The sequence below is a fragment of the Danio rerio genome, chromosome 8 (assembly GCF_049306965.1).
Source record: "Danio rerio strain Tuebingen ecotype United States chromosome 8, GRCz12tu, whole genome shotgun sequence".
Taxonomy (NCBI): Eukaryota; Metazoa; Chordata; class Actinopteri; order Cypriniformes; family Danionidae; genus Danio; species Danio rerio.
This window is the reverse complement of record NC_133183.1, coordinates 27,063,727-27,089,902: the sequence shown is the minus strand read 5'-3', so window position 1 is coordinate 27,089,902 and position 26,176 is coordinate 27,063,727. Positions and strand designations below refer to the sequence as shown.

The 26,176-nt window shown below is 35.9% G+C and overlaps 2 protein-coding genes across 4 annotated transcripts in view; both read right to left on the bottom strand.

Moving 5' to 3' along the window:
* Positions 1–26,176, bottom strand: part of gnai3 (guanine nucleotide binding protein (G protein), alpha inhibiting activity polypeptide 3) — an 80,200-nt gene that overhangs the window by 32,342 nt on the left and 21,682 nt on the right. Inside the window, exon 1 of one of the 2 annotated variants that reach the window (NM_001111250.1) lies at positions 2,288–2,863. The exons of the other annotated variant lie outside the window; for it this stretch is intronic. Within the exon in view, the coding sequence (NP_001104720.1) occupies positions 2,288–2,405 (118 nt within the window). The 5' untranslated portion in view covers positions 2,406–2,863. Of the gene's footprint in view, positions 1–2,287; positions 2,864–26,176 lie in introns of those variants that run through there. 2 annotated transcript variants of the gene reach the window in all.
* The window catches only part of gpr61 (G protein-coupled receptor 61), a 33,228-nt gene continuing 21,682 nt past the window's right edge, over positions 14,631–26,176 (bottom strand). Inside the window, exons 1-2 of one of the 2 annotated variants that reach the window (XM_005167113.6) lie at positions 24,046–24,497; positions 14,631–16,821 (exon numbers count right to left, since the gene is read on the bottom strand). In XM_005167113.6, the coding sequence (XP_005167170.1) occupies positions 15,193–16,578 (1,386 nt within the window). In that variant the 5' untranslated portion in view covers positions 16,579–16,821; positions 24,046–24,497 and the 3' untranslated portion in view covers positions 14,631–15,192. Of the gene's footprint in view, positions 16,822–24,045; positions 24,498–26,176 lie in introns of those variants that run through there. The other variant, XM_073910418.1, reaches the window with a different exon arrangement.

Sequence of the window (26,176 nt, the reverse complement as noted above, 5' to 3'; positions counted from 1 at the left end):
ATTACATTATATTTGGTTTGTTGTGTAGCAAAAACTTTGTTTATTAAATTGACAAGAATATAAAAACAATAGTGCTAAAAGTGCGTTTTATACTGCAATGCTTAATTTTAGTGCTGTCAAATGATTAATCACGATTAATCAAATCTGAAATAAAAGTATATATTTGTGTGTACTCTGTGTATATTCATATATGTATGACTATATTGTATAAAATATTTGTAAACATATATATTTATAAATATTAATATATCATATAAATTATATATAAATATATTTATTTTCTATATTTTTGCATATTATTTGATGTACAGTTTGTGTGTGTATTTATACATATCCACAAAAATAATACAGTACTCACATATATATCATGTAAACAGAATTTTATCTTGGATGCGATTAATCAATTAATTTTTGACAGCATTACTTGGCATGGTTGGAAAACTATTTTGAAGGTATAATACAGTGGTTTCGAAAAGTCAAGGCGCTAAAACCACCAACATTTTCTGTCATACCAATCCTAAAGTATATAAGAATATACTTTTTGGTTATTTTAGGACAACAGTACAGTATCTCCATCAAAACAAAATCTCCAAAGATACTATTTTAAATTGTAAAGAAATCTGTGTTTTTAAAACTAATGAAGACAGCAGAAGTCAATTACTTATTTTAACTATTTAGCCTGACATGTTTACTGCTCCAAAATATTTTAAATGTTTCCCAAATTAAAATATATCATGTTCAAGGGGGAAACAGTTTTAGTTTTTTTACCCAGACATTTAAAAATAATATATTTTAGAGCAGTAATTACAACACCATGAAACTGTGTTAATTTTATCCAAAGATATCATAGTCATAATCTTATACCGGTCCATGTCTAGCACTACTTAATTTTAGTTTCAATTAAAATCATCATTTATTTTTCCTAATGGAACAGTTCAACTCTTTGTAGCAGAATGTTTTTTATTAATATGTGCCAGCACACTCAGAGCAGCAAGATGGAGAGGAACTTTATTTATTATTATTAGTACTATTATTTATTGGAGATTTAATTTGCAATTATTGCATCAATAACAACAAGTAATTGCAGAATTAGTTAAAATGTTGTTTCTGGATTTTTGTTAGTCCTCATTAGTGTTGTTTTCAAACACACTTAATCCATTAATACATGATTTGTAGTAGTGGTACTCATTCATTTTTGGTGGGTTATTAAAAAAGCTCATTTGGAGCCCTGTTTACATTTGGCATGTCCTGAGAATACAACGTTCATCAACCAGATGCTTGTCAAGTTAGTAATAAAGAGAATGTTATTCAGTCATGTTATCATACTTTTTCAAATGACTAATTACACACAGACCAAAAAATAATTGTGAATTGGTTAAAATTTAGAAGAAAAAAAGAGAGATTTTAATTTATTGTCATATTGCCCAGCCTTACTAATCCAAACCGGAAATCGAGGGTATGACATCATAAGCGTGGTGACAGTACACACACTGTTTTACTGATTAAAATGACTTTGGATTTTTAACATTATTTTTGGATATTTGAATGAACATAATCTTACATATTGTGCCTTTAAATGGAACAAAAATACCCTAGATTTCTATTGTTTTGTCTGTTGTTTGCACTGTCTACACAGCAAGTCAGCCAAGCAGTCATTACCTGTTTATGCCTCTAAAATCAGTATCAATAAAGGATTCAAAAACAGACAGACAAAACAGCAGTAATGACCCGAAACAGCCATTATCTTCTGCATTCCATCACGCTTTGATAGCTGGAATCCTGCCACAATCACCCCATTACTCTCCTCTATTTTCCTCATTCACGCTGCTGTGAATCCCGGCTGTGTGTGAGTGCGAGCGTGTGGGTTTGCTCTTCATGTCACACAGAGCAAAGCAAATGCTGTAGGTTAAATATGGTAATAAAATGTGATGCTCGCTGGATGTTATGGGACACTGGGGGAGGATTAGCGCGGGGAAACATGTTTTGACAGCACACTGAGCCAAGACTAGTGCAAACACAACACATTCCCAATCCGCTGCCATTAGTCTGACAGGTCTGAGGTAATATTCAACAAGTTGGAGAGCTTTGTTTTCCCTCAGTAAGACATCTCAACCCATTACGGCAGGAAGTTTAATTGCTGCCTTAAAATTTCACTTCACTTTCTGCATTAATGAAGACAAGTGAGTTGAATACGCATCCAAGGAGCATTATGACTGAAATAAAGATCTCCGTTCACAACATTGCATGCATTATGGAGAATTAAATGAAGAAAGTCTATGCCTCATACCGAGCAGCAGGAGTTTGACCTCTCTGGATGCTTTCTCTCCGTCCTCTCGCAGGGTCCGGTCAATCATCTTACTCTTCTCCATCGCGGCTTTATCTTCAGTGCTTAACGTGCAACCCATTTTTCCAAATGTTTATGAATCGAGTGATGAAAACCTTTGAAACTGAACGTTGTATTTTTCTCGCTTAAAGAATAACACAGAGAGAAAAGGCGTTGGCAGGTTCGCACGCGGTGATGCTGCCAGTGTCTAATAACGGACACTTTAAAACATTAAAACGGCGGTTCCGACAACATCAACGTAACTACGGAAAGAGCGCAATGGGTCCAATGCTAGAACCCCGATAATAACGTTTCCTTGACTGAAAAGTTTCCACCGTTGAGGGTTTGCGGAATGAATGCCAGTTTAAGTTTTTCTCTCAAAAACGATATCCAAGACTTTACGTAAAACATGTAGATAAAGGTCTCGAAGTGGACTTGCGCTGTTAACGATTCGGTGTTTTTGAACAAATCTTTTAGATGAACGAGTCGTTCTCGTTCACTTCCATGCGCGCACTCACATGTTTGGTTCGATGAAGTCTCTCCCCTTTGAAGCGCGTGACCGCTTTTCTGCCTTCAAAGACTGAAGCGCAAACCAACAGGGGTTGACTACGGCTTGTTGGGGAGCAATATTATTGGTTGGACCTACTGAGGGAACGCGCCCACGTTACTAAACGAGTCAGTTTTAAATCTGAACGAGAATCGGAGCTGCAATAATAGTGGATGATTTTGTTTGTGAACAAATGGCATCTAAAATACCCCAGCCCGTTGAAATAATACAACAACAACAAAAATGCAGCGTCTAAACAAAAAAAGTATATATATATATATATATATATATATATATATATATATATATATATATATATATATATATATATATATATATATATATATATATATATATATATATATATATATATAACCAGGCCACTGTCATTGTTTGGATATAGAGCCCAATTCTGCACTGCAGTGATTATAAACATCAAGTTCCACACAACATCCTGCTAATTCAACAGTTTTTTAGCATCAAAATGAAATAAAATGGCTATATCAGGAAAACAGACACATGATTATCATTTTTTTTTTTTTACATTCACACAGGTGAGTGGGCTTAACACCTGTAGAAAAAAACAGTAACCCCTTACTCTGACATTTAATTGAGCACTAACAGTTACTATATAATTAACACTTCTTGTGTGTACTGCCTCTTATTGAATTGCTGAAAGTTTCCTCAATTGTAAGTCACTTTGCACAAAAGCGTGTGCTAAATAACTACATGTAAATGTACAGCCACTAGGGGGGCATTCAAAACATTAAGGCACATTTGGGATATATGCAGATGTGAACTTTTTCTTACACTTCATTAAGTTACAATTTCTAAATTGGTAATTCCGACATGGCATTCTTTTGCACAGGAATCTCCTTGTTTTCGAATGTTTACATGCCCTTGCTCCTTCCTACATCTCTGATCTGTTACCCAATCATCCAATAAGAGCTCTTATGTTTGCCAACCATAGTCTGTTGATTCAAAATTGAGTCAAAATTAAAATGAAGCTGATCTTGCTTTTGCCACAGCTGTAGGGGTGTAGCAACCAGGGGGATGGGGGGACATGTCCCCCTAACTTTTAGAAAGAGGTGATTCTGTTTCCCAACTCCCCCACACCTTTTTTTTTTTACCAAACTCTAATATTTCCACCCGTGTTCTCCAACATTTATCATTTTCATGCCACCTCATAAATATTTTTCAAGATTTGCCCCTGTCGGGTTCTGCTGTATTTTGTTGCCCAAGTATACTTCATCAAATTTTATTCTTTTAATTTATTACTGTTGTGTCCTAACAGGTAGAATTTGTATAAAAAAGGAAACTGACTGTTTTAAGGCAATGTTTTGGAACTGATTGCCAATATTTAAAGGAACTATACATTGATATCTTCAAAAGCAAAATGGTTATGCGTAACATTCGGGTCACATACAGCTGTCTCCCCACTTTTAAAATGACTATTACGCCCCTGGCTGTAACTTTGGTTAGTAAAAAACATTTCTTTTCACTATTTCATATGTATTGGGAAGTCATTTGTTGATTTTATGGTGTACACTGAAAAAAATTCAAAGATGATTCCTTGGATTTACAAAATTTTTATAAAGTTATTATGATAATGCTATAATGCTATAATATAATATAGTTATTAAAGTTAAGTGGTTGTAAACAGTTTACTTGGGCTGAATTTAAACAAACAAATTAAGTTGAACATTAATAACTTTCATTTGTTTGTTTAAACTCAACAAAAATATTGCTTGCAACAATTTTGCAGACAATTTTTTTAGATTTTTTATATTTATATATTTTATAAGTTAGTATTTTATATCATTTATTATATTTACATTTTTAAAATATTTTTTTTATATTTTTAACTGTTTTAGAACATTTTACAGCACATTTGTCAACTTTATATGACAAAAATGCACCTTAAAATAGGGTTAAAATTCTATAAAATGTGCAGACTGTTTAGGATAGAATTAAGCAAAACTGGCATTTAGTTATCCTTGTTTGTTTACTCTCTTTCAAATGTGCTGTGCGTTATAAGTTGAGTCAAGAAGTTATCAAGAATGTGTATTCAGCAGCTGCCGGAATTTAAAATATTTTCTAGCTTTAGACTCCAATCGATTTAAAATGCAGCTTTGCAGGGAAAAAAGATTTATTCAGCGAATATTCCACATAATTGTGCTTTATTTAGGCAAAATAATTCAATTTATTGGAAATTGTGTAGTACAATTTGTTTTGTTATTGCTTTTAAAACTAGACTGAACTCACCAGACCAGTTTTAGTATGAGTTTTCTTTTTAAATTTCCCCTACTTTTAAATACAGCTCAGTGCATGTTTACAGACAAACAAAATAAAAATAAAAAATTGCTGTGTAAAGTGATGCAGCAGGTTATGACGAAAAGGGTCTTTTGCTCATAAACGTACTCCCTTAGCCAGAGAAATGTCACTGAGGATAAGTTGTCATGGAAACACCAAGTCCCACAGTGGTGCAGAATAAAGCCTGTGTTCCGCCACTGAATCACAGTTGAGCTGAGTCGGGATTTGTTTAGTCTCACTGTGGATCTCGGACTTAAGAGCAGGAATGTCCGTGTACCTGCCGGCAAAGCCAGTGTACTGATACTTCCAAAATGTTTACCTACAGAAACACTTGTTTAAGAACTGGGAACTCTGTTATATATTAAACCATTATACCGCTTTCTAAAATCACATGAAATCAGACTACTGATGATTTATTCATCTGTTCATTTAATATGTGATGCCACCTGCGGGATTTATCCCTAATTTACCAGGTATTAATAATGTATACAGCTTTCAACATGACTCATATTATTAACTAATTAGAAGGATAGTTCACTTTAAAAAAATTTTGCTGTCAATATACTCCAGCTCAGGACATCCAAGTATATGAAAGTGATTCGTTTTTTCTTCAGTCGAACATTAAAGAAGATTTTTTTGCTGAAAATGTGATCCTTGCTAATTAATATGATTTATATAAGAATTAAAATGATCGTTTTTCTGGGTTGAGCTTGTAATTTATGGTTGAAATGAGTATCCAGTACTTTTTTGTGATTTACCATTATTTCTATACTAAGAGTTCAGAGTGCCAAGTGCTATCTGAAATTCTTTTCCTCAATCTCTTATGTTTGTATTCAGTAAAGTTTTATAACCTTTTAAAAGCCATAAAAGTGAAATAACTGAACCTACACACAGGAGCCAGAGAAAAATGCTAATTTTAAAAGATTATTTCAGGAATTTACAGGATTTTGCACTTGAACTCTTCCTACATAGATTCAAATTTCAAAGTTATTATCAGTGGTTTGTGTTTTGTAAAAAAAAAATTGTTTCAAATTTGTCAAACTAATGATAATGTCTTCAAATTTTCAGTTAGGAATTTAAAAAATAATAATAATAAGTATGTGTATGCATGTATTTGCAAGAAATAAGTGTTTATATATATTTTTAAAAGTGTTAAATAATAACAATATGTTTTCAGACCTTTTACACTCACCGGCCACTTTATTAGGTACACCTGTCCAACTGCTCGTTAATGCAAATTTCTAATTAGCCAATCACATGGCAAGCAACTCAATGCATTTAGGCAAGTATACATGGTCAAGATGATCTGCTGCAGTTCTAACCAAGCATCAGAATGGGGAAGGAAGGTGATTTAAGTGACTTTGAACGTGGCATGGCTGTTGGTGCCAGACGGGCTGGTCTAAGTATTTCAGAAACTGCTGGGATTTTCTACTGGGATTTTCATGCACAACCATCTCTAGGGTTTACAGAGAATGGTCAGAAAAAGAGAAAGTATCCATAGAACTGCAGTTCTGTGGGCGCAAATGCCTTGTTGATGGCAGAGGTCAGAGGAGAATGGCCAGACTGGTTCCAGCTGATAGAAAAGCAGCAGTAACTCAAATAACCACTTGTTACAACCGAGGTATGCAGAAGAGCATCTCTGAACACACAGCACGTCCAACCTTGAGGCGGATAGGCTACAGCAGCAGAAGACCACACTGGGTGCCACTCATGGCAGCTAAGAGAAGGAAACTGAGACAACAATTCGCACAGGCTCACCAAAATTGGACAATAGAAGATTGGAAAACCGTTGCCTGGTCTGATGAGTCTCGATTTCTGCTGCGACATTCATCCGTTTATGACCACAGTGTACCCATCTTCTGATCTCAAAAGCAAATCATCTCAGACTGGTTTCTTGAAAATGACAATAAGTTCACTACACTCAAATGGCCTCCACAGTCACCAGTTTTCAATCCAAAAGAGCACCTTTAGGATGTGGTGGAACGGGAGATTCACATCATGGATTTGCTTCCGACAAATCTGCAGCAACTCATGATGCTATCATATCAATATGGACCCAAATCTCTGTTAAATATTTCCAGTATTTCCAGGTCGATTAATTCAGTTCTGAAGGCAAAATGGGGTCCAACCCGGTACTAGTAAGGCGTACCTTATAAAGTGGCTGGTGAGTGTATATTGGAGTAGATATGATATACATAGTTTATTTATGAATTAAAACACAAATGAAAAGTTTACTCAAAACATAGACCTAATAATAGCACGTCCAGGGATCTGCTCATTATATTCATAAAGTGGCCTCAATTATTGTGAGCATCAAAAGTAGTCATAGCGGAGAACACTTTCCCATAACTTTCCACATTAAATGTTCGTTTACTGTATGTATATTAATATGTATAGCCTATTAGTAAGTGTAGGAATATATTTGTATAAATTTGTAAAAGACTCTCAAATTTTTTGACTCATATTCGTTTCATATTAGTTTAAGCTAAAAATCATGTTTAATGCTGTATACAGTAACCTACATTGGGGATGGTAAAAGATATTTAAATCAACAGCAAATGTACATTTTTCACAAAACCATCCTTTTTCAGGTATACAGTTTGATATCACACCAGTTAAAGACCCTTTAGTAAATCACAGCACTGAATTTTCAACTCAGTACAATGCGACTGGAATAAAGTCGTCGTCTTTTCAAGCCTAAAATCCAATGCAGCCATAGCAGAGTGTCTGGGTGGTGCACTTTATGACAGAAAGCACAAACTGATCTCTAATCAGCCGCAAGGAGAAACCTCCCCCAGTGCTGCAAATGACTTCACAAAGCTCTCAAACACCTTCATCTCTCAGCTGAGCTAAAAGGTCAGCGGTTTGAACTGCACCACTAGGGGCCTCCCTCTTACTTAACAAACATCAAAGCACAACCATATGTGTTTGTGCCCGTGAGTGAGTGCGTGTGTCTGCTGCTGTTTGTGTGTAAATGTGAGTAAATACATGTAAATATATATATATATATATATATATATATATATATATATATATATATATATATATATATATATATATATATATATATATATATATATATATATATACACGTATATGTGTAGGGTAGAGAATGGAAATGATGGAACGTCAATTGATCGAACAATGTAATGTTAAAAGTGAATGTTGTCGTCTTGCAGCACTGTATATCATGATTCTGGCCTTTGGCTTTTTAAAAATAATGACGGTTTATTATCTTGAGTCATTTATACTGTCGAGAGTTATTTCCAGTCTCCTCCAAAGGCAGTTATTAATAGGGAAAAAGCATTAACATGTGATCTTGATTGTATCTTTCTCTTTTGTGCAAGGCAAAAGTATATAGACGGTCAAAAATGACACAATTACTAAAGTAAGTTAAGCAATTTAAATGAAGATGTATTTAAATAAAAAATAACATTTTCCAGTTTTAAAAAAAGCATTTTTGTTCAGTATTTTAAATTTTTTTTATTTGCAACTCTGGTGATGACTTGACATTTTTTAATGAAAAAAATATATTCATATATATATATATATATATATATTATAATGAACAAATTTTTATATTATTTAAAAAACTATAAATGTATTTACTATTTTTTCTCAACCATTTAATCTTTTGCAATATATAAACCAATTTTTTACACATTATTTAAAAGAAGTTATATTATTTTTTCATTAAAATAAGTACTATATTTTCATATATATATATATATATATATATATATATATATATAGATAGATAGATAGATAGATAGATAGATAGATAGATAGATAGATAGATAGATAGATAGATAGATAGATAGATAGATAGATATAGATAGATGATTATGAAGAAATAGTCACTGTGCAGTAAAAACAATCTAATTGAATCAAATTGAAAATGAATAGAAAACTATTTATAACATTATCATGTAACAGGAATTGTGAGACTCTGCAAAGACTAAAGCAATAAATCAAGACTAAATGTTCTTTTTAAATTTGAAATAGATCTTTTTAATTGTTAGTTTTCAGTTGGCTTTTTTAGTCCCTTGACTTTAGACTTTGATACAGTGCCTAATCAAAAAAAAAAAAAAAACATCCGCTGAAAATGTACACTTAAAAAGAACTATCTCAAATAAAATAAAAAATTTGTATTGATATATTGCTTGAATTTTTCTTATGTTTCAAGCTTCAGATTTTATTAAAGAGTAAAGTGTGCTTCAGAAACATTATTTTCTTAAAAAGAGACCAAACAAATCTGTACCCAACAGTTCATAAATGTACTGCTTAAATATCATTTATACAACATGAAACATTACATAAAGCTACATCACCTAATTATTTATTCAATTTCTTTTTTGGGTTAGTCTCTTTAATAATCTGGAATCTTCACAGCGAAATGAACCGCCAACTTATCCAGCATATGTTTTTACGCATCGGATGCCCTTCCAGCCGCAACGCAACACCGGGAAACACCCATACACACTCTTGTACACACATACACTACAACCAATTTAGTTCACCTGTACTGCATGTGTTTGGACTGTGGGAGAAACTTGAGCACCCGGAGGAAACCCACATGAACACATGGAGAACATGCGAACTCCACACAGAAATGCCAACTGACCCAGCCGGGACTCAAACCAGAAACCTTCTTGCTGTGAGGCGATCGTGCTACCCACTGCACCACATGAAGTCCCATTACCTAATTACCTAATTATTAAAATATGATCAATTCAAGTCATTTAAATAAAAAATGACATTTTTCAGACAAACCTAAACTATTTAATAAAAATATAGAATTTATATTACAATTGAAATTAGCTGTTTTGTATTTTAATAAACATAAAAATAAAAATTTTAATAATGAAATAACTGTATTTTCAGCTTCTTCACTCAATCTTCAGTGTTGCATATTCTTTCAGAAATCATGCTGATATGCTGCACATTAAAAATTTCTTATTATTAGTATTAAATTGAGTTGGAGTTTTTAATATCTGTATGGAAACCCTCAAACATTCTTTGATGAACAGAAAGTTTAAAAGAACAACATTAATCTGGAAGACACAACTCTTTGTATAACTAAAATGTAAATAATATTATCTACTATATACAAAATTAGTGGCACAGTGGCTCAGTGGTTAGAACTGTCACCTCACAGCAAGAAGGTCAATGGTTGGAGTCCCGATTGAGCCAGTTGGCATTTCTTTGTGGAGTTTGCATGTTCTCCCCATGTTTGCATGGATTTTCTCTGGGTGCTCCAGTTTCCCCCTACAGTTCAAAGAGATGCACTTTAAGTGAACTGAATAAACAAAATTGGCCATAGTGAATGAGCGCATGTGTAAATGTGAAAGTGTAGGGTGTTTCACAGTATTGGGTTGTGGCTGGAAGGGCATCCGCTGCGTAAAACATATGCCAGAATAGTTGGCGGTTCATTCCACGGTGGAGACCTCTGATAAATCAAAGACTAAAAGGAGGGAAAGGAAGGAAAACGATTGAATGTATATATAATTGAAATCGTGCTTGTTTTTCTCTCTTTTTAGTTTATTTTAATTTATTTTTTTGACTATTTAATCAAAACAACAACAGGCGCTGATGTCATTACAAGAAATAATTAGAAATCACACGTCTTTACTGTCTTTTGCTTCAGAATAGCTTAAAATAGCCATCGGCAAAGTTGGATATATGGACATTAAAATTACGATTTAATGCTGAGGCCATAATCAGCTCATTCTGCTTATGGCAAAACAGAGGAGCAGCAGCTCAAACACTGCTCTGACACAGGAGCAAATGCTGGTTTACACACAAACAAAAGCCCATTGACAGTGAGACATCACAAGAACAACTGAGAAACAGCACAGCTTCTGTTGATAATGCAGGAGATTGTTAAGAATTGCATTCTGCGGCAGAAATCAAATCTTAGACAAACTTCATGTTACAAAAAAGGCTTTCAAACTCGTAGCTTAAAAATATCATGTGTCCTGTTCAAGTTTTAATGACTATCAAACATTTTTACATATACAATATCTTTATTGTACTAAATCTTTTTATTTTGCACTAAAATATCTTCCAATGTAAGTTTGTTTACCAAAAAAATAAATAAAAAAATCTTGTCAGGCATGTTTAGGACAAGAGTCATCTGATGACGAATTAAAGACACATGGAATCAGGACTACTTTGGCAAACCTTTGCAAGTACCACAATAGTTATTTACTTCCACAAATGCCCGTTAAAACTGTACTGTGCAAAAAGGAAGCCCTATGTTAACAGTGTCCAGAAGCACCGTCAACTAGTCTGGGCTGTATCCTCGGGATACAGGTACTTGACTGGCCTGCCTTAAGTCTTGACCTGTCTCCAATAGAGCATTTATGACACGTACTGTTGCCTAACTTAAGACTTGTTTGCAGGAAGAATGGGCCAAAATTACACCTTAAATGTCTTTTAAGTGTTGTGAAAAGGAATGGCAACATTATAAAGTGGTAAATGATTTACTGTTCCAATTTTTTTTAAATGTGTTGCAAGAACCAAAATTGAAATATGTGTTTATTAAAAAAAATAAAAGTAAAAAATATTTAACACATTAAATGTTTATTGTATTGTCTGCAATAAAATACAAGTCAAATCAAATTATGAAATAACTACTTTCTTATTTTATTTGCGTTTTCCATACTGTCCTAACTTTCTGATTTGTGTGTATTTATTATTTACTTATTTTGCTGAAGATTAAAAAGATTTTATTTAGATAATGATTACAAAATCACCTTTAAATTACAATTACACTTTAATGTAGTAAAATAGTATGTAAAAAAAAATAGAAAACATTTACCTCTTATCAGACGTTTAAAAGTCACCTTCAAAAATGCATTGAAGAGCAGTTTATACACTAATGTGACTATTTTTTATTTTATTTGAATTTGTACTTTTTTACACTTTAATAAGTTTGTTTTTTTTTTTTGTTGGAAGATCAAGCAGTATGACTATAACGCTGACCAAGTCAAACATAAAGCAACCATGAAATTGTAGGTTAAACTGACTGGGGCTGCATGATATTGCAAAACTCTGACATTGTGATATTTTATTTTTCTGCTAAATATACTGCAATTTACTGTATCCACAATTTCACCAAAAGATTGAATAGCATCTGGAAATAATTTATAGTCACGCTTCATTTTAACATTCACTTATTGCTGATAGCAAACCATAAATTATGACTTTTGGATCAATATACTCAAATCCCAACTCCTAAACTCCTAGGTATTGGGTTAGGGATGTAGAATAAGATCATGCAGAATATTTAGTTTTTAAATACTAATATGCAGCCAATATCTCAACAACATGTTTGCTAATAAGAAATTATTAATTAGTGACCATTGGTCCCTAAAGTGTGTTCGAATGTATTATTTTAGATTGATTGGGATGATCCTGTAAGGAAGTGAATCATGCCTAAAATGTAATAACATAACTACAAATGTGGTTTTGGAAATATGAATGTAAAAATTACACTGCAAAGTATTTATTGTATAAATAATGCAATAAATGTATGTATGTGCCTGAATACTTCAATCTCTCTCAGGCCTTAAAAACATGCAACATGCGGATGTAAACATTGCAATAAAAAACAAAATAGTGTGCAGCCCTAAAACTGAACCACAGACATCATAACCAATAAAAAATTATACACATTTCACAAACCATCCAAATGTTGTTCTAAATGAGAATTTATCCCACAACACTGAAAACACTGAAAGGTTAAAGTATTTAGCATATGCGTTGCAGGTACTATCGCAGTATCGCAATACTATGGCTCCGAAATACTGGCGATGCCACTGTAGTTTGTAAACGGTAGTATTATCATTAATGGTTTATCTACAATAGATAATGTTGCATGTGAAAAAAGTCACTAAAATGCTCACACGTTTGTGCAACAATAAACCATTTTATTTGAATAGTCTGTGGAGCCTTTTATGGTTGCAAAACTGCGTAGAATTTGCACCTTTTATTGTAGCCCATTGCATGTTTTCTAGCGATTGAGTTCGACGCACATGTAAATTGGTTCATTTCTGTTCCTGTCAATATGATTTATTAGAGACCGCAACAATCTCTTTAAAAGAGCGACTCACAAAGTGAAAATTTGAGTTACTTTGGATTGTTACCTGATAAGACCGGAGGAAAAAAATAGATGAAAAACCCAAAATAGCACCAGGAAGCATTGAAACAATTTTTGAGCATTTCATAAAGCCTTATTTAGTTGGAAAAATGCTCTTTTGTAACCAATTTAATTCGGTATCTTTATTTTAAAGTATTTTTGTTGGTCAGCTATCTACAAAATAAACAAAAAGTATGAATACATTTTAGGTGAAGTGGGGTGCAAATAATACTTTTTAGTCCTAAGGGGATTATGAATTACATTCCAGTAGGCCTATTATAATATACAACATATTATTTCTGACCATTTTCTTTGTAATTTAAGTTATGACTTACAGTATATAATACTACTTGTTATCATGATACTTCAGCTGGTATAGTATCGTAAGATTAATTATGGATATCACAACAATAGCATTCTGTTTTTGATTCTCACAACTCTTGCAGTGTGGAGAGATAAAGGTTTCATTACCTTCTAGCAATTACTATCAAAGCTGAGCTGACGACTCAGAAGCCGGTAAATAAGTGAGATACCGCAGGTGTAGATCTATCCTCATCACTACTAAGAAAAACCATTAACAACAGCAGTATTGCCATCTTATCCGAGTGGATGGAGAAATAAAGTCTCAGAGGACATCGGTAGTGGCACATGTTTTTCAGCTGACCCGATTGTTAACCTTTTGTCAGAGACTATCTGATTGTCCTCCGCCATTTTGTGGATCAGGTGCTCGAGCAAAGCAGAGGCCTGGAGGTGGAAACCGCCATCTTCATGTCACAAGGTGTGGAAAATGTGACTGAATAAACCGAGGCAGTTTTTACTTTCTGTAAACACACTTCACTTTCTTTTTTGGGATGAGATTGTATCTCCATGGCTGATTAGAGAAGCTCGCCGTGTGAATGTACATCTTGATGAACTCTCAGATCATTTCTAATTTGGGAGTTTATCTTGTTCTTGTTGCAAATGACCAGAATACGCTTACGGGTTAGAACGGGTTTCTTATAAATGCTCTCTGTCATATTATTTTGTCTGAATATACTGTTTTGTTCAAAAACTTGGGGTTAGTGAGATATTTTAAAAAATAAATTGCTAGTGCATCACTAAATTGATCAAAACAGCTAAGACATTTATGTTACAAAAGGTTTCTATTTCAAATAAATGCTATATTGAAATTTCGGGTCAAAGCAACACATTACAATTTAAGAATAAATTAAATTGCCTGTAACACTTAACCAGCAATTTTTAAAGCTTACATTTCCCAAATTATCACATGGATAAAGCTTTTGTACACCACCACAGACTGTGTGTGTTTTCAATGGTTTTTTTATTCATTTGTAAGGAAAAAACATAATTTCTTTCAAAATATGACATTGTGGAAAGCCATAGTTTTACGCAAAGAGTAAGAATCTACCCACCACACAAACAATCTTTTTTTTTTTCAATATTAGTGCATGCTCCAGATTTGGTTGTTACAATAACACTGAGTATTAACCAATTGTATTCTCATTTATTTTCTGAATTAACATTAGGAGCCTTAAAATTTGTTTACATTGATCACATTTGGTTTAAAACGCTTTTTTGAATACAGATTTCACACCACAATGTTGCTTCCATGTTTGTTGCTTCCACAAATGTCGCTGAATCTATGTAAATAAGTTTCTATCTAGTGGTAATATGCTGGAATGAGGCCATCTTATCAACCCAACATTTCTCCTGAAAAAGAAAAAGAATGTGACAGAAAACTACCAACCAAAACCTTAAAACAAGCTACAGTATGTACAAATTTTTGAGCAGAGTATAAAAAGTTACAATGTTAAAACATAGCAACAATATATGATACATTAAATATAGATTTCACATTTGAAAATATCAACCTTGCAGTTCGACTTTAGTCTTGATACAATTGTCTGATACGTTAAGATCATTCATCTGTTGGTGCTCTATGAACTCCGAGGTCTCCTCCATGATTTGACCCGGAATGTGAAAGTCGACAGATGGCCTGTGGAGTTCGGTGGAGAGAGGATTTTCCTCCTCCTGCTGCGGGATGGAGATGCTTTGGGAATTCCTCGGCCGCATATTGCAGCCGGTGCCCTGAAGAAATTGGAGAAAGTTCTCCTCGATAGAAGCCTCTCGACTGGGCAGCTGATCCTCCTCACCGGGACGACCCCACTTGAACACGAAGGCCAAGTTTCTGGCCAGCTCCTCCCTGATCTGCCGATTCAGACAGCCGTAGAAAAAGGGGTTGGAGGTGAAGCAGAAGTAGCCAATCCAGGTGAACACGTCCTCCAGCTGCGCCATGTGTGCGAGAGATTCCAGAGAGGATCTCATGACGGCGCAGTACAGGTGGAAGGAGAAATAAGGCAGCCAGCAACCTAGGAATTGACCTCCAACGGCGACCAGCACCACTGCGGCTTTGCCGCCGCTGAAAGTCCTCTGTGGGGTGGTGCGAGCTCCACTGAGGCTGCCTGCCATGCTCGACCGGCTGCTCAGAGATTCAGAGCGAGGCCTAGGAGTCTCCATCCATGTGGGAACCGGGCCCTGCTGCATGGCAGCCACTCGGGCCACCTTAAACATGTTGCAGTACACCACTAAAATGATAAGGACCGGACAAAGGAAGTACATAAGGGTAAAAAGAACCATGAATACCAGCCGTTGGGGACCTCCATCCACCCAGTGGAGTGAGCAGCACTTTGGTTCAAGCGTGAATGCTTTCTCGTCTCCTTCAAGTGTCCAGCCGAGTAAAGGAAACGCGGACATGAGGATGGCTTTGATCCATATTCCAATCAAAACCGAAACCACCAGCCCCACCGTCATTTTGACCTCGTAGCGCATGGGATGAACAACATAGTAGTATCTCTCGACGTTGATGGCGGAGATGGTGAGGATAGCAGCACTGATCAGTCCTACGCTCAGACACAGGTAACCCTGACACAGAGCCTTGTTAAAAAAACCCTGACCTGACAGCATCCCCAAAGGCATTAACACCAAAGCCGCGATGAGATCCACCAGGCAGAGATGGAAGACAAACACGAATTTACGGAGCCGCGGCGTCCTGGCAATAACAGTCATGATGGCCAAGTTGCCCACAATGGCCAGTATGTCCATCAGGAGCATGGTGCACAGGGCCAGCGTCTGGAGGAGGTGTCCATCTCGGGGCTCGCTCAGTCCTGAGGCGTTAGGCTGGGTGGTGCTGGGACGCCAGGTGGTGGTGTGGGTGACGTTCCACGGTGGGTTGTAGGCGGTTGTATGCTCCATGAGAGGATGGAATGAGGATTGTGGGCGGAGGTGATTCTCATGGGACCATCACCCATCCTTCCCTGGTGAAGAGTGGGATCCAGCAATACTGTTGAATCTGTTGGCGTTACGGCATGCTGGTAGAGGTTGAACTCTGAAGTCGGGGGAGATTAAAGTTGGAGAGTCCAGTTTCATCTTCAAATATTCCCCTCTGTAGTCACCTTCACGACATCGCACTCAAAGTCCAAAGCAGACATGATGAGTCTGTGAGAAGAGAAAACAATGTAATGTTACATGGCTGGGTAAAATACAAAGACTTTTATCTATGTTTATGTGAACAAACATCCATAATTTAAGATTGTTACAACTAAATATATATATATTTTTGATAAGAGTTCAGAACTGAATAAAGGATAAAAAGGATGCATGGTTTCCGCTACATTCATTCTTCCATGTTAGAGCGCCACAAAAAAATTAATTCCTGCCACAGCTACATTACAGCTCCTCATTCAAAACCTTGTTGTTGTTTTTTTTAATAGCGGGTTATAATCGCACCAAAAAATATTAAAAGGTAAGTAAATTATAACAGAGCAAACTTTTCTGAAATCGTAGTAGTGCTGTGCGTTATTTATTTAACCCTTTAAGGCAGGGGTCACCAATCTCAGTCCTAGAGGGCAGGTGTCCCTGCAGGGTTTAGCTCCAACTTGCCTCAACACACCTGCCTGGATGTTTCAAGTATACCTAGCAAGATCTTGATTAGCTTGTTCAGGTGTGTTTGATTAGGGTTGGAGCTAAAATCTGCAGGACACCGGCCCTTCAGGAACAAGTTTGGTGACCCCTGTTTTAAGGTGTCATACTGACTGACTGACAGGGCTGCGTGATGCGCAAGGCCAGCAAACATGGCGTAGCTTTCAGTTATGACGGTCAAGGTTTCCATAATTATACGTTATCGATAAAGGTCTGTGGCTCTGCATACAATGGCTTTATCTTGCTGGAGTTTATAGTCGTTTCACTTTATTTCAGGATGCATCAATGCCATTCTGTAGTTCTATTGAAGACATTAATAAATACTCCTAAATCGCACTTCAGCAGCACTTATTTAAGCAAAGTGAATCGCATGCTCGTATTACATGGATGCAATCTTGACTTGTATAACTGTGTCACGACATTTGTCATTGAAATAATGCCATACTGTAGGTAGTTGGAAGATTTGTGTAAAGGGCCTGCCGCCACAGCTGGAAAAAATCCTAGAGGACACACTGTGAATGTGTCAGGGTTCTCATTTGATTACAGACATCATTTTCTAGGACTTTTCCAAGGCATTTCAAATTCCATTATCATTAAAACAAAATCCCAGTGCTGGAATAAAATATTCTCTAAAGTTTTTAAACAAATGTACTGTAACAAGAAAAGAAACGAAAGGCACTAAATTACAATTTACAAAAACCTGTCAACCAAGAACTGGGCTCTGCAAACATTTCTTTTTTCAGACTAAGTGTCTTCAATTCTTCTGTTCTGAACTGTTCTTCAATTAACAAAAACATTTTAAAATAATGATTATTTTCAATAAAATAAATGTTTACATTTTCTCTTGTCTTTTGTGTGATATTCAGAAATTTTTCTGTACATGAGGAAACCCTAAGAGAACTGAAAATAATCTGAAATAATAACACAACCCAATTCACAAACAAATGACTTAGCTTGAGTCTGTAAAACAAACATATACAGCACAATCAGCCAAGGCCAATTAACAATCGTTTCAATTATGAATTGTTCACAAATAATTACAAAACAGAATTACTGTTTTATAGTGCAACAACAGACAACCCCTTTCTGGTTCTTTTAATGAACTACATGTGAAAACACCAAAAGAGCTCACTGAATCCATCAGTGCAGTTACTGAATCAATAAGCTATCATTGTGTTAATATGCAATCATATGTAAACAAAGCAGTAATATTGTCTACATGAATCAGAATCAATTGAAATTCATTTATGATGAAGACATCTTATGAATCTCAGTGAAAGTCAATTAAATTTGTATCGACACCCAGCCCTAAATGTACTTCATGTCATGAAAACACATATACAGTGCTCAGCATATATATTTACACCCCTCACAAATCTCTCTTTTAAATTCATATAATTTTTTAATAGGAATCTAATATTATCTTTGTGCATATAAATTAGATTAGACAGTACTGAAGCCAAATCTGGAGCTTATTTAACAAAATAACTTATGATAACGGTTCAAAAACTAGTACAGCCAAATTTATATGTTATAGAAAAATATTAAATGAAAAAAATTTAAAAAGAGGAAAAATCAAGAGAAGCAAAAAAATTTGAAAAATGTTGTATTTTGCAATTTTTTTTTTTGCAATATTTAGCTTGAATTTAATTGTATTATTTTTTCAATTTCTAAATATGTTTGATAACTAAAACATTATTTTAACAAATATGTCTGTTTAAAAAATCTATTTTGTTTAAATGCACCAAAACACATCGCCTATATTCACTGAGAAATGGATAAAAAAAATTTCATATTAAAAATTGGGTGTACTCAATAATGCTGAGCACTATACATTAAGTGTGCGTTTCAATATCCACTAAACGGTTGCCAAGTATGTGGTCTGTGTTTATAATCGCAACCTCACCTTGCACACTACCTCACATGCATCATTTCTCAAACTTCACTTCAACAATACTTTACTATTCTTTTAAAAACACTGGACCAGCTTTGTTTCTCCTCGGCATCAATCCATGTAGTTTTTCTCTGAGGGCAGAAACTTTCCCTTGTGACACAATGTGGTCAGTATTGTCACAAGAGTTTAAAAGTATCTTTAATTCAGCTATAAACTGTTGTTTTAGGACATGTCTGCCAGCACAGAGACTGTTTTTTGCCCTAGGCTTGTGACCACATCGATCTCATGCTTAACTGATTGTGTTAAAGAAGGGAAGGGGCTGTTCTGTACCTGGAAGGTATCGCAACTGTGGTTTAACCAAACAAAAAGCAGTTAGAGCTAAAGTTGCATGATTATCCACATGACTATGAGGAGCTCGATTTTGGTGATAATAGTGATAACATTTTAGCCCTTGCTGCTTCTTCTTATACTTTTTTCAATAGAGCATTTAGAGTACAAGAGGTTCTATCAACATTAGGAACACTAAAGAATTCTTTAACTGTAATCTTCATTAATTTGCCTTCGGCTTAGTCCCTTGTTTTTCAGAGGTCACCACAGCGGAATGAACCGCAAACTATTCCAGCATATGTTTTACACAGCGAATGCTTTTCCAGCAGCAACCTAATACTGGGCAACACCCATACACTCACACACACTCATACACTATGGCCAATTTAGTTTATTCAATTAATCTATAGCGCATTGGACTGTGGAGGAAACCAGAGCACCCGAAGGAAAGGTGTTGTTTTAGGAAGAACAACACTAAATGTCATTCATTATCACAGGCTATTTTCTAAAGAATACTTCAGAAATACAAACTCGCCAAACAAAGTCTGAGAGGAAGAGATTTAATGACAGTTTTCCAGAACTGAACCTGTTACAATAGGCCAGAAACAGTACAAAACCACTTCGATGGAATTCTAGTTTTCTGAAGTTCTGTAGTCTAAACTATCCAGACGTTATTACCTTAAAGGCGAAGTGTGCATATTGTCTTAAAATACTTTCTTGTATCACAGTTAAATGTGTTGAAAAAAATGTAAGTAATTTCATTGAAAAGTGTAAACATTGTTACTCTGGCTTTTTCACGACAGACGAGGGTTATTTGATTAGATGCTTTTGTGGGACAGATAATCAAATGAAAACTTTGCGGTGGGGGTTGTCCTGATTTATTTTCAGTGATCCTTTTGACTGTGAAATGCATGTAAAAAGCATCTTAAATAACAGTAGCGTTTAAAAAAAACACCTACTTTAAAGGATTAATTAAAATTTTCTTTCCATGTTGAGCTGGAAAATTGAAATTACATTAATATATTAAATAATTTTATTATTTCCATAGTTAAAAAAAAAAAAAAATATATATATATATATATATATATATATATATATATATATTTAAAAAAAATGTATGTATAAAAATACCATAAGGGCGACATGGTGTCAAAGTAGGTAGTGCTGTCGCCTCACAGCAAGAAGGTCGCTGGTTCGAGGCTTGGCTGGGTCAGTTGGCATTTCTGTGTGGAGTTTGCATGTTTTCCTCGTGTTTTTGTGGGTTTCCTCTGGGTGCTCAGGTTTCTCCCACAGTCCAAAGACATGCGGTACAGGTAAATTGGGTAAGCTAAAATTGTCCGTGCAGTATGTGTGTGAGTGTATGGATGTTTCCCAAAGATGGGTTGCAGTTGGAAGGGCATCCTCTGTGTAAAACATATGCTGGATGAGTTGGCGGTTGGCGCTGTGGCGACACCTGAAGTGCTAGTTTTTTTTAAGCATATGAACATTTATATGTATTTATCAATGTACTATGCGAGGTGTTTCTAATGCAGTGTTTATGGGGCTGAGAGTAAATTTGACGTTATTCTCTTCTCTGGCTGCCGTCACAATTTTTTTCCCTTTTTCTGAAAGTCTCAATAACATCATTGTGGCATTTTTCTTTTATTATTTCAGCAAATAAGATTTTAAAAATAATTATTTGTTGTACTCTTCCATTCACTGCACTCTAAATTTACCCAACCATGACGCCGCTACTGAGAAACCCAGAAATGTAAAAAGGGGCTATAGAGTTCTAAAATTCTGACATGTTGATGACACAATGTTTCTCCTGTTGTGATTGGATGTCGCAGGCAGGCTGTTTAAAATGCATATTCTAAATGTACCTGTGTTGTGTTAAGCACAAAGTATAATTAATTTTTTACCTGTATGCTCATCATATGCATACAGCCAAGCAGAGAGAAAATAAGTATTCTCCAGGTTCATGTATATTCTACTTGACAATGTGTGCAAGCACAGGCAGTCTAGGCACATGCATTACAAAGTGTAATCTTCATCCAACGTCTGAGCTGTTTCTCACCAGAAGTTATGATAGTCCGGCCAGGCCAGTGTTGCCATCTTGTTTTAAGCCATAGTGTGTTTTATAACTCTGTGTTTTGGGCCTGCGAGCCTAAAATTTATTAATTCTGACATGTTTACATTGGGGCGACAAGGTGGTAAGCACTGTTGCCTCACAGCAAGAAAGTCGCTTGTTCAAGCCCCAGCCGGGTCAGTTGGCATTTCTGAGTGGAGTTTGCTCCGGGTGCTCTGGTTTCCCCCACAGTCCAAATACATGCAGTACAGGTGAACTGAAAAAACTAAATTGGCCTTGGTGTATGTGTGTAAATGATTGTGTATGGATGTTTCCCAGTACTGGGTTGCTGTGCTGTGGGCATTCGCTGTGCAGAAAAACACATGTTGAATAGGTTGGCGGTTCATTTTGCAGTAGCCACCCCTGATGAATAAAGGGACTAAGCTGAAGGAAACTGAATGAAGGAATGAATGAATGAATGAATGAATGTTTACATAGTGAGTTATAATTGAGCTACAGCGTGATTTCAAGCTCATCCTCATTTATCTGAAAGAATACAGTTCAGTACACAAAGACGTGATTACAACTTTTAAAGATTAGCACATATGAAGCATCACATCTGTCTTGTGAGAAAGCGTACAAAGCAAATGATAACTTTAGACATTAATGTATTTACTAGCAGAATTTTATCTAATCATTACAAATAAAAGGCGAGTGGCTCAGTGGTTAGCACTGTCACTTCATAGCAAGAAGGTCGCTGGTTCGAGTGCAGACTGGGCTAATTGGCTTTTCTGTTGCATGTTCTCCCCTTGTTACCATGGGTTTCCTCCAGGGGCTCAAGTTTCCCCCACAGTCCAAAGACATGAGCTATAAGTGAATTGAATAAACTAAAGGGCCATAGTGTAAGTGTATGAATGAGTGTGTATGGATGTTTCCCAGTACTAGGGACTAATCAGAAGGAAAACTAATGTTATGAATAGAAATGCTCACCAAGACGGAATTTGTTTAACAATTTGTTAACATTTCAAAGCGAAAAATACTTGTGCTACTTAATTGTTTTTACAGATTCTTTGACTAATGTAATATTGAAGACAAGCGTCTGACCAAAACAAAACTTTGAAACTAAATATAAACAAATTTCTCCGTCAAACCAGCTGGACAAACTCAGACTGACTTAACCAATCTCGTGTGTTTAGAGCAGGAGAATAGAAATGGGGAAAAGGATGAAAACAGCCATTCATTTGACACTCTTCATTTAGTACAGAATAGCAGTGCACACTTCACCTTTATAGAGCCATCTCTCCCTTAAAAATCTCACTTAAAATGAAATTTTGTTGGTATTAAATATAATAAGTAATAAGAAAACCAATTAATTTAAATGTCATCACCTTAAGAATAATTATAGACTATCTGACAAGTTTCGCTTTTAGTTTACAGTTATTACAGCTTCATAACAAGCATTACAGACAAAACTGTCAAGATCTGAGATCTAGAAACCTAAAATATCTATTACCATGTCATGGCGTACTGTAAATAATCAACATGAAAAACACATTTCTATGATGCCATCATCAGCCAGTAATGAGACAAATATTTATGTGCACAATGACAAACAAAGTTGTCATTTGATAGTTCGGTTGTTGGTGAATATGGGTCATAAAGCCCTGAAGCACCTGTGCTTCAAGAAAGAGTTCAGGTTAGCATTTATGCTCTTAAATGCATCTCCAGGGCTGAGATAAAGCCTTAGGACCCACAGATGTATTCTGAAAGTGGTCAGTTTTCTCCAAACCCTCCTGCACTTTAGTGAGACAAGAATCTGCCAGCAACTAACAATCTCAGGGGCTGCCAACTGAGAAACATATGACCCCGTAATATGCACATGACTCAGTATTTACTGCGATGAAAACCGGCTCTGTTGTCTAAAAAAACCTTGTGTTTTCCCTTCCTCCCTCCCTTCTTTTGCCTCTTCTTCTTCTTGTTCTTCTTTCCAACCCTCAGGGTAACCAAAGCTGACACTTAACAACTAACAGCCCACACTTACAAACATGATGTCCGCTGTCATCACCTAAATAATCCACTATCACGCCCAACATGTGCCAAGCTCATTGTCTGCAGCCAAATAGTTCCCATAATCCCCTGAGGTGAGCTGATTCAGTGCTACATTACACATATGTCATGTATGTCAACACTTTCATTCAAGGCCACCGCTGGTTCAGATTCCTGAGAAACGATACAAACACCGATTCGACTGGAGATGAAGCTCACAAAGCAAGAGCAGAGAAACGTCTAACTGCAAGGCTGAGGTCTTGAAAAACACTTGCAACTCAAGCGTCTACAAACACTAGAGCGTATGCATGTCATCCGGGATGCACAAGTTAAAGCAGGCATTGGTGTGTGTGTGTGTGTGTGTGTGTGTGTGTGAGTGGAGGTGCAGAGTTAAAGGAACCATGAGGTGTAGATGAGGAGAAGGTACCTGTAGTGGAGAAGTCCAGCGGTGAGGATCTCCTCTTCAGCTTCCAGGGTTAGTGTCGCGCGACAGTGAGAGAGGGATAAAAAGAGGGGGAGAGAGAGAGCGAGAAAGCTGGAGTGAGAGGTACCCAACACCCCTCCTCACCTGGCCCTTTCATCTCTCCGCCCCTCACCCTTTCACCCGCCCACACGCATGCACACACACACACACACATACACACACACGGAGAGAGAGAGAGAGAGAGATCTCGCCCCCTCCCCCGTCAGCGATGCTTCAGGCAGGCGGCTGGTCCAGGTGGTCAGGCTGATGTTCACGCTGCCGAGAAGATAACAAAAAGCGCCGTCTCTTTAGGCGGAGCCGTCCGAGAGCCTCTCTCGCCCGTTTTCTGACACACACACATCCACACAAACACACATAAACATGTGCTCTGCCTCACACGGGCACAGGGCAACTGCAGAGCAGAATGGAGAGGAGACAGGGATGCAGGCAGGCAGGCAACCCTTCTCGCGTCTCACCAGGTCCTAGTGCCCTCCTGTTCCCAGCGCGTCTGTCTGTCCGCAGGCTCACAGGCACATACGTTCGCACACATGGGCTGCAGTACGAGGTCATGTCAGGTTCTCTAGATCTATGGGGGTGTCGCAAGGAAAGTGCATGCTCCCCCCGCTCCACCATCCAATCTCTTGCAGTTAGGCCTGGGTTGATCTCTATGTCCAATCCGTTAAAAGCTCTCTCATGAGACCCTGATTATTGTTTGTTTGTGGTTGCAAAGGCTGCCAAGGCACAAAGGGACTACAAGGCAAGATCAGCGCTTGTGTCGTTTTGGTGATGCCAAGAACACACACTAAAATAATTATTAAACATAAATGTTAGAGGATATAAGGTGTTTGCACATGGCAAAAAATTAAGTAAATATGTAAAGATTTACTGGTTAAATTTAAAACTAAATATATTTAGTTTATTATGGATATCTTGATCTGTCAAATATGTGGGACCTTTCTTTCATTAAGCAACCAAAAATTTTAAAAGATAAATAATACTTTACTTAAAAAGTAATTAAATCTGTAATTTGGAAATGTTAAGTTAGCTTAATTTTTAAACTTTAATTTTTATTTTAAGCCAACTAATCACTTTAAAAGCAGTGGGTTTACTCCCATTTTATGTAGTCAAATGATCCTTTTTTACAGTATGAAATAATACTTATTTTCTTCTTCCCAGAAAAACAATCCTTAAAACAAAGCATGTAGAATAGAGTTTTACAGCCTGCAAGACATATTAGAATTTGGGTGGTTTTGAGGGTTTGAAAATTTACTTTCATAGTGTTTTTGAAAACCACACCATTACTGTATATGTTTTCAACATGTCTCTTGTCTACAGACATGTGTAAACACTTGACAGCCAAAACAACCACATCAGACTACAGCACAGTATGTGCACAGCTACATAGCCTTTCCAATCATACATAATACTGCATTTTTAGTCACTTGGCAGATTTGATTTCACAGATCGTGTTGACACATTGTCGTCTTTAGTTTGAAGTAGGGCTGCACGATTTTGGCTAAAATAAGAATCACAATTTTTTGTTTATTTTTTGCTTAAAATCAAGATCACGATTTTCTCACGATTCTGTAGATGCAAAATAAAGGTTAATAAGAGAAAGTTATAATTATTTTTATCATTAAATATTTGGTAAAACAACAATAATATTAGGCAAATGTGTAGGTCTGCTGTTGTACTTTGAATGATGGACTTGAACAGACTTTAAATTTGTCCTGGTTGTTAAAAAAACAGTAAAGTGATGACATCAGAATACAACTATAAATAATTCTAAGGTTAAATTATTGTGTTTGAGACATATGCTTGTCATTTGTCATTAACAACATCATTAGACCATTTTTTTCACTGATAAATATAGACATTTGTCATTATCAGATTCCCTCTTGCATTATATTCAACATTATATTGGCTAGAGTAGTTATACTAACACTGTTAAACAATATTTGTTATTAACACTTTGTGTTCGCTATTAAAGAAAAAAACATATCAAATGCTTGTTTTAATCATACCTCTAAAATGCGATATGATCATTAAAATAATGTTTTTGGTCACTTTGAAAAAAAAAAACATACATGCAAAT